The sequence below is a fragment of the Somniosus microcephalus genome, chromosome 2, assembly GCF_052327205.1.
Source record: "Somniosus microcephalus isolate GS21.2 chromosome 2, FLI_Smic_1.0, whole genome shotgun sequence".
In the NCBI taxonomy this organism is placed as follows: Eukaryota; Metazoa; Chordata; class Chondrichthyes; order Squaliformes; family Somniosidae; genus Somniosus; species Somniosus microcephalus.
Genome location: NC_140988.1, coordinates 75,350,904 through 75,363,348, shown reverse-complemented (window position 1 = coordinate 75,363,348; position 12,445 = coordinate 75,350,904). Strand labels below are relative to the sequence as shown.

At 37.1% G+C, this 12,445-nt stretch overlaps 1 protein-coding gene across 9 annotated transcripts in view; it reads right to left on the bottom strand.

Annotated features, from left to right (window-relative positions):
* Positions 1 to 12,445, bottom strand: part of gria2b (glutamate receptor, ionotropic, AMPA 2b) — a 193,991-nt gene that overhangs the window by 5,202 nt on the left and 176,344 nt on the right. For all 9 annotated transcript variants that reach the window (XM_086010547.1, XM_086010556.1, XM_086010563.1 and 6 more), the window contains exons 8-13: positions 12,189 to 12,293; positions 11,680 to 11,790; positions 9,609 to 9,815; positions 8,254 to 8,624; positions 3,975 to 4,173; positions 120 to 367 (exon numbers count right to left, since the gene is read on the bottom strand). In XM_086010547.1, coding sequence (XP_085866673.1) covers positions 120 to 367; positions 3,975 to 4,173; positions 8,254 to 8,624; positions 9,609 to 9,815; positions 11,680 to 11,790; positions 12,189 to 12,293 — 1,241 coding nt within the window. The remainder of the gene's footprint in view (positions 1 to 119; positions 368 to 3,974; positions 4,174 to 8,253; positions 8,625 to 9,608; positions 9,816 to 11,679; positions 11,791 to 12,188; positions 12,294 to 12,445) is intronic.

Sequence of the window (12,445 nt, the reverse complement as noted above, 5' to 3'; positions counted from 1 at the left end):
ACTGCAATGGTAAAGTTACCTCATTTACTTATACAAACCATAACACAATAGTAATAGCACATCAGGGTAGGTGGGATACTATAACAACATTAAGAATATTGTTATACTATTCCACCCACCTTAATGAGGATCCTTTGGGTGTTGCAATCCCGTATCCTTTCGAATCTAGGTTTCCTCCAACCTTCATGGTATCACAGGGTTTCCTTTGCTCAATGTATTCATTCATGGTGGACTCCAGGAGATAAGCATATTTTCCTTTGGATTTCCGTACTCTGACCACACCTTCTGCAGTTGTTTTGACAAAGACAGATGGCTCAGCACTCTTCATGTAGGCCCACATTTTTTCAAAAAGTGCAATTTTGGATCTCTGCCAAAAAAGAATGATCAACTTACCAGACCTGTGCTTGAAAACTGTTAAATTACTTACACATTGTGGGGGGGGGGGGGGGGGGGGATTTTCAACTTCAACTCAAAGTGGGCACAAGCTCCCATCAAAGCCACAGCCAGGAGGCCTGAACAGTTTTCAGGTTCAGGCATTGCTTCGAATTTTCTTGGGAGAGCTGCAGGTGCTTCACTGCAACTTGCCGGTTTCAGAACATGCTGGCCGACAGCTAAGGCCTATTGGGAGGGGGAGAGGGAGCGGATTACAGGAGGTGGGGTGGTGCGAGTGGGCTGGAAGATTTTTGTGTGGGGGGGGAACAAGGAGCATGAATACTCCTTTTAGCTCCACAAAAATCTTTTTAAAAAAAAACATAAACGGACTTTATCCTGAGGAGCCCCAGCTCTTTTAAGGACTGCTGGTTAAGCCACTCAATGTTTGGTACAGCTGGGATTAGCATACATGGCGCATGTTCTGCCCATTTGTACATTAAAATTGTAATCAGGATCCTACAACCAGCGAAGCACACCAATGTGCATATTTAAACAGCCTCTCGTCTGTTTTGCCTGAAAATTGAATCAGGCAGGCAAATGAGTGTCTGAGCTCCCCCCCCCCTCCCCCTCTCAGATCTTCCTTTGCTGGTTGCCCACATTTCAGGTGAGAAACTGGCAACCGGCAGTTAAAAATCCCCCCCCATTGTTTATTAGACTGTTATAATATAGCGTTCATTGACCTTTCCAGTCACTATGGTTTATGCTTCCCCTTCAGACAAGTTTGTTTTATAATGTGTATTGTCTATATTTATTGAAGGGAATCTATTGAGCTGCCACCTTCTAAGCTGCCTGTCTTCATTTCTCTGTTTATCACTGTGGCAGTTAAGACATGTGTTGATAGTTTGCCTGTGTGCAGGGCTTAGTTATGTCACAGTGCAGGATACTGAGGGGCTTATCGAAAGCAGTGAGAGCTGGGAGCTGTAGTCACATGGGATTGTAGAGAGAAAATATACTGATACAGTGAAGAGGAAATGGAGAAAGGAAAGATATCGAAAGAAGAATTTATAGAAACAACAGATCACACAAAAGGGGTGGGAGGGAGAGCAGCAAATCAAAGTCAGTCAGTCAGAAGCACAAGACATGGTGAAGGGCATGACACAAATCCCATATATAGGAATGTGAGGGAAGCAGGCTGTAATTATATAATACTGTTAAAGGAAAAGATAGCCATACAATATGAAAGAGATAAAGAGATAAATCACAATGGGTAAATAATAAAATATATTTATCCAAGAATAAAGTTAGTTTTGTTAACCCAAATATAGAAAATTACTTTTAAAATGTAAATTTGTAAATCCTCTCAGACTGCCAGCTTAAATTGTAGTCATATAATGGAAATAAGTGCAAAAGACTGGGGATGAGCTTTTGAATAAAATTTGAAATTTGGATTTAGATCTACAGGATCAGCAATTGCATTACAAATCTGAGGAAATAGAAAAACAGTGCAAGAGAATTAGGTGATGAAAGCTTCTATTACCTGCCAAAGTTTGTCTCAGATGTAAATCCCCACCTTAATATCAAATGGATACATGAAATGGGTCCCTAAGGAAGCTGACACATAAAATGGCAAGTCCCCTAAATCACTAAGGAAATGGAAATCTTTCCTCACTATGAAAGTTAAATGGAATGGAATAACACGTGCATCAAAATAAATGTAAATCATTAATAAATAAATCACCAAACTGTCAGACACTACTTTCTGTGCATTAGCAACAGAACCTCATGAAAGATGTAGACATATAAGCCTATATTTCCTCTTTTGACATAATTACTGCCAGTATGACTATTGGTGGGTTTTAAGCAGGCCCAATTGAAGTGGGCTGCTTACACACAATTTTTTTGTCAGTTCATTAATTTCAGATAATCAGATTTGGACAGATCTAAGGAGCAGATGAGAGGTGGGAGAGGAAAACTGCATGCAAGTCAAATTTAAAGAGATAGGAACAATTAAAGGGGAATGAAGGCAAGGCAAAGGTACTGACAGCCTTGATTATTATCCCTTGCAGAGGTTGCAGGGTTAAGGGACAGTTCCTGTTTCATGGCTGCTGAGTGGGTGTAGACCTGCATGAGAGGATTGCAAGGAAAGTTGCCTTCTGTGGCACTCCAGACTACTAGGTCAGCATTGCAGTATGCCTGCAAGGAGATGCTCCAAAGTTTCAGGCACAGCTGATCATTACTGTCACTGCATGTGCCAGTCCAATCACACATGGTAGCTGCAAGTGGCCACCATTTTACACTCTGCCCAATTTTATTTTCCATTAAAGTCAATAGAAAGCAAAAATCGGGTGTGGTGTACAACGGGTGTCTGATCCAATCCTGTCAGTTTCCCACCGCACTGGTTAAGTTAAAATGACCCATTTAGAGTGAAACTTTTGATTGTGACATTTGGACTGTACCAAATAGACAGACCAATAGATAGTAAAAAAAACAATAACAACTTCAACTTATATAAGTGTGTGGTTCAATTAGTAAACTCCCTTCTACAATACAATCAACTTGTGTGCTCATCTCACTCGTTGAGAAGATATCCAATTGCAATACTCTGACAATTTCCATTCATACAGTATTGCCTCAATGTACTGTATAAATATTTCATGCAAACCTAATTTATTTCCTGCTTATTAGCTGTAGATTGTACTATCGCAAAAGACTGCTAAAGTTGGTAAAGTCTTCTCAAACTGGATGTTATTTCCAAGTCTCGATATTATGAAGAAATCAGACAAGATGTTTTGAAGCTGATTTGTTGCATTACTGATGTCCTTTGACACAGCTGCTTGGATCTTACACTGAAGGAGCAAGCTTTTCAATTGTTAAACATTTGCTTTTTGAATATTTGAATCTTTCCTCTGGTACTGTTCCATTCTATCAGTGCTCTGATTAGGTTTTTCCTGTATTCTGTGGGTTCAGCTCTTTTCTTGAATGGTACAGTGATATTTTGCTCCTTTTCTATTTTTCTGTTCAACAAAATGAGGATGTCAGTGCTTAGAAATATTTTACCATTTCAGCACTGGTGGCTGCACCCACCATTGAAAGAAAGTGTGTTCTAGATTCAGAATAAAGCTCCCTTTTCTCTACCCCAATAACATGGCAAATTCCCTACTGCACCAGTGTGACCTTTCCATTTCCTTCGCCAGCCATTTGTATGACCTCAGTACATCCCAAAGCACTTTACAGCCAATGAAATACCTTTGAAGTGTAGTCATTGTTGTAAAGTAAGTAATGCAGCCAATTTGTGCACAACAAGGTCCTACAAACAACAGTGTGATAAGGACCTGATAATCTGTTTTTTTAGTGATATTAGTTGAGGGATAAATGTTGGCCAGAACACCGGGGAAGCTCCCCTGCTCAATGGAATAAAAATATGTTTTGATCCCCGTTAACCGCTATAACAAAATATAAATAGAAAGTCTGTGATCAGAAAATCAAAGCCTTTGCATGAACACTGTTACATTTTTTAAATGTTGACATTTTCTCAGCCTAATCATAGCCATAACTCTCCCACATCTGAAACAAAACACACAGATAAAAGCACCCTATCTTACCCTAAAGAATTCTTTAGTGGATCCAGCGTCCAAAGTTCCATATGCAATATCTGACTGCTTAGCAAGATCCTCTGCACTTTCAATGGGAGACACCATTCGTTCGACCGTCAGGAAAGCAGCTAAGTTAGCCGTGTATGATGATATTATGATCAAGGTAAAGAACCACCACACACCTCCAACAATTCGTCCCGACAGGGATCTAATAACAAGTGTGAAATGGATTTGTAAAATGAAATGAATGCCTTCAATTGGGACAGAATAATCAATCATGTGTTATTGTGCATGGCATTTAAATACAGGGAAGCACATTAAGTGCGTATTATGGCCATTTCAGAGAAAGGTTAAAAAGAATTTCACAGCTTTTATGTCCAAAGAATGAATTGTGAAGACTGAACGATTTTAGTCCTGTCAATACTGTACACCACAGCTCCACAGTTATTTTTCAAGAAGTGGTATCATTTGGGCATAATAAACAGTAAAAAGTGCGTCCCTGCAGTCAAAAATCGCTGGGAATATGAGAATATGCCAGATGAAAATAAAATAAGATTAGTAGCCCCCCATGCTAGTTTACATGAGTTATTTGCATGGAATACAAAATGGAGGCAGATTTGCGATATTTATACTGCAAATGCACATAGTACGGTCTTACACAAAAACTGCGCCAAACGCTTGAATGATTAGTTTCACTTAATCTGAAAAAGACATTTAAAACATTCAATGACATCTACAAACAGTGTTATACACAGATGTGAGAAGCTACGACTATGCTGGAAGTTTAGTACATAAAAATGCGAATGCTCAACATCCAACGAGCAACTTTTGCAGTGAGCTATGACCATGGTGAATTATTTTAAAAAGCCATTATATAATTTCTCAAAACCAGGTGCTTAATAAAAGAAACATGTCTGATGAGCTGCCAGTGAGCACGGGAAACAAAACTGTTGCAAACACGCAAGTTGTGTGAAAGCAAAACAAAAACTCAGCAATCCGAGGCTTTATTAGCAGCAAGTTGATATTTGCATTTTTTTTTTCTTTTGTCCTGCTCTAAAATGTAAGTAGATAAGTTAAATTTCGTTAAATTGATTTCAGGGGGGAGAAATAAAGGAAAAATCTAAGTCAATTCTCACAAATGTTACTTCTGACAAATACCCTAATAACAGTGCAAACCTATTTTGGAGTCTTTTTAGTTTCAGCTGAAGTCTTTGAATACATCCTCATTAACCAAAACTGTAAGGGTCACTCTGAACTCATGGTGTCCCTGAGCACATCCTTGAGTACCAAATTCATTACTTTATTGATCACAGACCTACTCACAGAGTACTCAGTGCCCCTCTCTCTTCTGATAGCAAAAGAGACAGGTGGGCTACTGATCAATCATGTTAACTATTAATTTGTAAATTCACATACATATTTCAGTACTAATAAATACCAGTAAGTCAAATGTAAAACAAATCATAGCAAAGATTAGTGCTTGGTAACCGTACACCAGCTCTCATCTCTGAGCTTTAATAGATTGTTTTTTTTAAGTGCTGTTTCACAAGTAACAGCCACTGCAATGCCCTGCAGAAATGACCAGATTTCTTGTGTGAACCCAGTCAGTGTTGGCAGGCATTTCAACCATGAGAGCATCATAATTGAGCTGCTCCTGTACTTACCTAAGGGGAAGAATTCCTGTGGTTGCAATATGTAGCAAAAATGTTCTTTTTTTTAAAGAATATACAAAGTTAAGACATAGCAACCAGAACAATTCTTCCCCCTTGGTGTCCACAAACATGCACTTTCTAACAAGGATCACTGTATATCAATAGGAGAGGCTGATTTTTCCTTTCCATAGCCCAAGAACACTCGTCCTGGTGAGATCATCTAATTCAGCAAGGACCCAGTATAGGACTTGGAATCTATGGCTCAGGAAACAACACATTTAATACTGAACCATCAAAGAAATCCCTTCTGTAATGCTCTTTAAACAGTTTATCATAGTGTTTTAACTTCTGTTTTTTTTATGCTTCTTTTAAATCTGAGAGTAATTTTATAGGATTATTTTTCCAAATTTTACCAAAAGTACTAAACTATATTAAAATTAAAATACATAAAAACCTAGCAATAAAACAATATATTTTTTGTGCAATATATAGATGCACATAGTTTCACTAATGAGGATGTATGAACCCTAACATAGCGCACCAGGTTTCAAGAAATTATCAGAAGTCAAAGTTTCCTCACCTGTCATAACCTATTAGAGGGAAAAGGTACAGATATAAATTAAATACGGTTCATTTGATTTTTAATGAAAACAGTAAGAGTGTTTTATTAATTTTCATCCTTGCAAGAGGTGGTATTTAGCAATTCTCAACTGCAGCATTTCCTTTCACTTTCTAACCTGGACTCTAAATGTGTTACAAAATTTAGAATATTCTGTCTGCAACAAAATGGTGGACACAAGTTTGTTTCTCCCACTTGGTTAAGTTTCTGATCTCAGTCACATCACGGTGCAGGTGTGGCACTGTTAGGAGGCCATGCACCTCCTCATTAAGCGGGAGAGGAGACTGCAGTAACAGTCATCACCAGCTGTGATTGTGCACTTCCTAATAGCAGAATATGCAGATGCTGGAAGCAGGTCACCCAGCTACCCTCTCACTCACATATTCTAAACCTTCAATATGCCAAGTTTACCAGCTTTACGTTATGGAGAATGTCAACTATAAGATTATGCACAGAACAACTTTTTCTACTGCACTACAACAGAATCAGAAATAGAAGACGGATTATCTGCTTAAAACCTGGACTATGAAAATAGAAAGCATCAAGCATATAATGTCTGTTCCGGTGGTTAAAATGAATTAAGCAGCTAGCGTGCCAGTCTAATTATGAGCAATTATGAACAATGGTTAATTACAGTGATTATTTACCTGTAGCCTATTAACATGGTTAAGTGTGACTAATAGGCTGTTAATAAACTGCAAAACTACTTGCTTGGAAGTAATTATTCCTCAGTCATTCTTTTGGATATTCAAAATAATTAAAAATACTGGTTTAATTGAGCAAGGGGGTGGGGAGAAATACTATTATTTTCTCAACAACTACTAAGATGACTACCTCTCCTTAAGTTGATGGTGTAGAACACAATGCACATTTGTAATACATATAGGTGAAAAAGTGCTTCACGTACATAAGATTTAGTTGAGTCACACACTGCCAGGGTAACACTGCACGCACCGTACTTGCCTACAAATCTGGGAGAATAAACTTTCTAAATCTTATTCCTATTGCTTTACAAACAAAACCAATTATGCTGTAAATATTTTATAAGCAAGGCATGCATAATCACAATTATTATGTAAATTTAATCAAACTACCAGATCTTTAGAGAAAATATTCTGAGTCTAGCACCTCATGCCTAATAACCATTAAAATGCAACAGATCACTCTAAATCCTTTACTTTGTGCAGTGATTAACAGTATCACTAATATTAAACTGGATCAGTTTATAGCTGAAGAATTTTGACACGTTATAATCTTTAAGATAAATAAAAATATATATGTATATTAAAAGAAACATAAATAGAAAAATAAAGACACTCCTGTCTTCTCTCATCACTTCTTTCAAATAATTTACTCTAGCACATTTAACACTTAGCATTATAGATTCTTTCTCAATAAAAGATCTCAGCTGTCTCAATGAAGGCCTCTCTCAACAAATGAATGTCTCCTTTCTCGCTGAAGAGTGTAAATACTCAGGGGTCTGCTAACGTACACTATTACACAAGATATTCGTATTTTTCTTGAGGTTACCAGAAGCGGGTTAGTGTGAATAAGAAAACATTGGATGATGGGATGATTGATGGCCTAACTAGGCTGTAGATCCTTACCATTCGTCATCGTTCCTCACACTTGCCTCTGTTATATACACATGATGAATCGTGGACCGTAAAATGGGAATATGCAGCAAAAACACGGTACCCCTCCAAGAGGACTATATAATGACTGTAACCTTATGCATTTTACGGTCTCGGCAGCATGGTGTATATAAGTTCACTGCAGAAATACATGAATGACATTATAATGCATCATTCGTGTACTTCTTTGGTCTGAATAAAACTTTTTTAAGTTCAGTTTTCCCTTTTTAGGACCAAAAAGTTCAAATCTATTTTTTTTTGTGCAATTTTTTTTCCCTTTTTTAAAAAAAGGGAAACATTCTGGTTTAAATGCGAATATATATGCACCATGGCATCAGGTAGGGACCGAAAATGCACAAAGCTAAAATGCTTGAGTGACCAACCTTGGCGAAATATCGCATCCTTGCTGCATAAAGGCACCCAGAGAAAACCAGAGACTATTAAATATCCCAAATTCATTAGTTTGGTCGTTACTTTGTGTTTCCCGTCCATCTTCATATTCCTCGGTATGCCACTCATATGGACTAAATCTGCTGACCAGGAATAAAACTACGCTGACCCCGATGTAAGCGAAGACAATGCACATCCAGATTTCATAGGCTAATGGATCTAGAAAGGAGAATACTCCTGGCTTCGACTTCTGGGGCTTCTTTATCATGATGGATATCCCGAGGCTCATGAAGGGCTTTGAAAAGTCGATCACCTCTTCTCTTACCAATGTTATTGTCAGTGGAGCTACCGCAATATGCGCTTTCTGCAACAACAAAAAGACAGGTAGGGACAATAGCTTCATTTAATATCTTTATTACTAAGTAAGATAGTAATAGATCAGCAATACACTTTTTTGCCAAGTGAAAGTGATTTTTAACCACTGGCACTTATCAGTCTTGCCTTTTGTTAATTGTGTTGTTAATATAATTAAATTCTGATAAAGGTTCTCTGCCAAAACATTAACCTATCTTCTCTCTTTATAGATGCTGCTATAAATTTCCTGTTATTTTAAATATAATAGTGTTCAATTATTGGTACATAGCTGAGGGTAGTTGTTCCAAGATTACTGCATGTTAATATTAGATAAGATGTGGGGCTGTCATTTATTTAAATTAAAATAATACAATAAAATCAGACCTGCCTCATGCTATTCTAAATCACAAAGATGATAAACTCAGTGTCCCATTGTACCTCACTACATATTCCATTTATACTTCATCTAATAATTTAAACATGCAAATGAGTTGTTTTTAATGATGTGGAAGCTTTTGCATTAGGAGGGTGCTATGTTTGTTTATCATGATACCATGCAAAAACCTGTTTGATCCAACATAAGAAAAGGAAATGTTATTCAACAAATATTGTTCAATTGCAGATCAATAGCAAATTTTTATTCAAAGGTTTGCATTTGTGCTACCAAACCTGTAATGTGAAAATAGTTTACATTCATCTTTCATTAAATGTATCTTGTTACTTTAGGAAATGTAATTATCCATCATCATCACATGATTTCCTTGATCCCTTCATTTCTGGAAATAACTGAAGAGTATCTTACTTATATATAGTCGAGACAGAATTAAAACAGTTACATTTCCATAGGTTCTGACAACAGACATATTGCCCATGTGGCAAAATCAGCATCATAACCTTATTCTCTTCTTGGCAATCATCTGTTGTGTATTAAAGGCACAGCACTTTAATCATTGAATGAACTGTAATAAATGTACTTAATATTTTGTTATCTTACCCCATATACCAGTTCTCCCACCATTCCGTTCCAAACTTTTGTTTCCCCGTCCCTAGCGCCGTACTTCCCATCAGGCACTATGGAAAGTTTGTACTTAAAGCCACAATGTTTGGCTATTTCCGCAGCTAGATCTACACAATAGCCTTCATACTGGTCGTTTCCTTCAAATTGCTCAGAATTTTTCTTCAGCATAACATAAGGCGCTTCCTATGACAGAAAGCTTGTGTCATAAAACACAATTTTTTTAAGGTCAATTCAATGGCATACAGCATTCTCTGAGCAAGATGGCAGCCAGACAACATTCTTTATCTCAGTTGTTCTTGACCTGGCAGACAGAAAGTACACAAGAGCCTAATTTTCCTTCCCAATTTTGTGCAGGAACGCATGAACTCCATTGGATGCCTCATCCTAATGACATAGCTAAGGATAGAAGCTCGCTGTGTGGAAAAATGTGGATGTGAATCCATCCTTTACTTTTCCATGGATTACCACCTTAGTACTCCAATGAGCTGTATCACCAAACATGCCCCACAAAAATTATTTCCAAGTTACAGTATAAAGGTTTGCATTAAACAAAAAAAGGTAACATTTATTTCTATGAGTTAGTGACCATTCTATATTAGAAATTGACATAATTATTTAAATGCTAGTTGTTGTATCAAGGGAACAGTCCTTGATGTTCATTTTCAATTTACAATAATGTATTTATCTTTAGTGTTTGGAGAAGCACTGTGTTTTTCCTAATCCAGAATTTATTAGTGTGGGTTTTACAGGCAATATTCATTTAATGTAAAACAGGAATTGACAAATGTAATTTAAAAAAATAAACTGCTTTTCAGTAACTGCTTTTTGTATATATAATTTAATAAAATTTAGTCATTTCCTCAAGGCCTCTACAGCTGTCTCCTACCATCACAGTCCATCCTCCAAACATGACAATGCCTGAAACAGACTTCTTCGTAACACCCTGTGGAGTTCCACAATCCACTGGCAGAAGGCATACTTCCTCAGAGTGAGATTGACACTGCTACTATTTTCTTGAGCATTACACCAACATGAGGAAATTCATCTAGTACCCTAACAAAGACATTGCAGGACTAAGAATGTGGGGCTTGGATTTCACCTGGAGGAGTGGTTTGAACATTAGGTCATCTGGATGGGAATCCAATGTGGTATTGCTGGAGCTATCAAATGGAGAACTAACTTAAACTGCTGCTCCTTCCGGTCCTAGCACTCCAGTGGATTGGTATTAAAAAAAGTGTGGAATAAATAGAAACAAATGTTAGCAGCCTCGGCTGATGATTTTAGAGCTGGCTTTTCCATCTGTGAAGAAGTCATAATTAGGTTGATCTTCTGTCATTATTTTAGTGTTCATTGCTTACTGATGCCAATTACAGGCTTTTTAAAGCCCCTTAATATTGGTTGATGCTATTTTCCATTTGGTGAATTCAATTCTACACTTTCGCCTGTTGCTTCTGACTCTTGTTAGAATTATTAATGTAGAATTTCATCTTGCTGTCCGGGCATAAAACTGGTAATTCAATTCTGTCGCCCATTATAGAAACTGTCCGATTTTCATTTATATTGTGGAAGTGAAGAAGTGGTACCACTGACAGTATCTTCCCTTGCGGTGCTGTACTATGAAGTGTGAAATCAGTATTTACATAAATTGGGATTGGCCAGATGTGGAACACTAACGCTAAATTGTTAATAGATTGGTGCTAACCAGAATACATGAGGTTTCACAATATAGAATATTAATATTAATAAACCCCAAAAACAGAGAGATTGACACTCCCAGAACCAAAAGCAGAAAACATACCCAAAGGCAGCTTTAAGTTCAAAGTTGTAATAGACCACGATTCATACAATCATAGAAGAAAACATTTTCTAATGAGATAAAAGACTTAAAACTTTAAAATGGTTAAAATTTACAAAAACACAAAGTGTAAAAAAATGGATTTATTAATATTGCTAGAATATTCTAGTTGCGCTCACTAATGTTTGTACACTAAGATTGCTCCTTTAATCAATATTGAGAATTCTTTGCAATATGTGGTCAACAACATACCATAATACTTGTTACTACAACGGTCTTATTCTCCATTCCTGCAGTCTCATTTCCAGCAAGGAAATCTGTTGCTGTGACAACCATCTTGTCAACTTCATTCCAGTATCCAATCTGCCAGTTTCACAATATAATTGTTAGAGATGTTTAGTATCGCGCACTGTTTACATCATACATGCATACTCCTCTTCGTGTTGTAGAGTTGCTAGCCACAGCTAAAACCAGCCATAAAACATCCCATGTTTTGTGACTTCTGTGAATGTGTCCAATAGCAACATGGCAAATGTCCCATCAGGAAACTACACACCAAGTCACTCACAAAAAGTGCCTACAATTAGAATAGATAACCGAGCATGGCTTTATTATTAGCCGGTATTTAAAGGTCCATACTGGGAGGGGATAAGCCTGTTCCGAGATGTAAACAAGTTAACAATACAATATTTATTGATATTCAAAGAATAAATCTGAAACAATTTGATGTTGTAAAGATTGATTGTATGTAGCGCTATTACCTTCCGGGGACCACTATTTTTGAGTTCCATGATATTAACTGTATAATTGACTCTTCTTCCAAATTGATCAAACTGAATATTTCCAGTTAAACCATCGATACGGACCTAGATTAGGATATGAGGCAAAAAAAACTTACTTTAACCTTTTTATAAAGCACCATTTAACAAGTTGTGTGTCACATTTTAACAACTGATTGCGCTGTCAATAAAAGCGCTCTACAGGGTTCAATTATCAAGACAAAGCTGGAATGTTACCC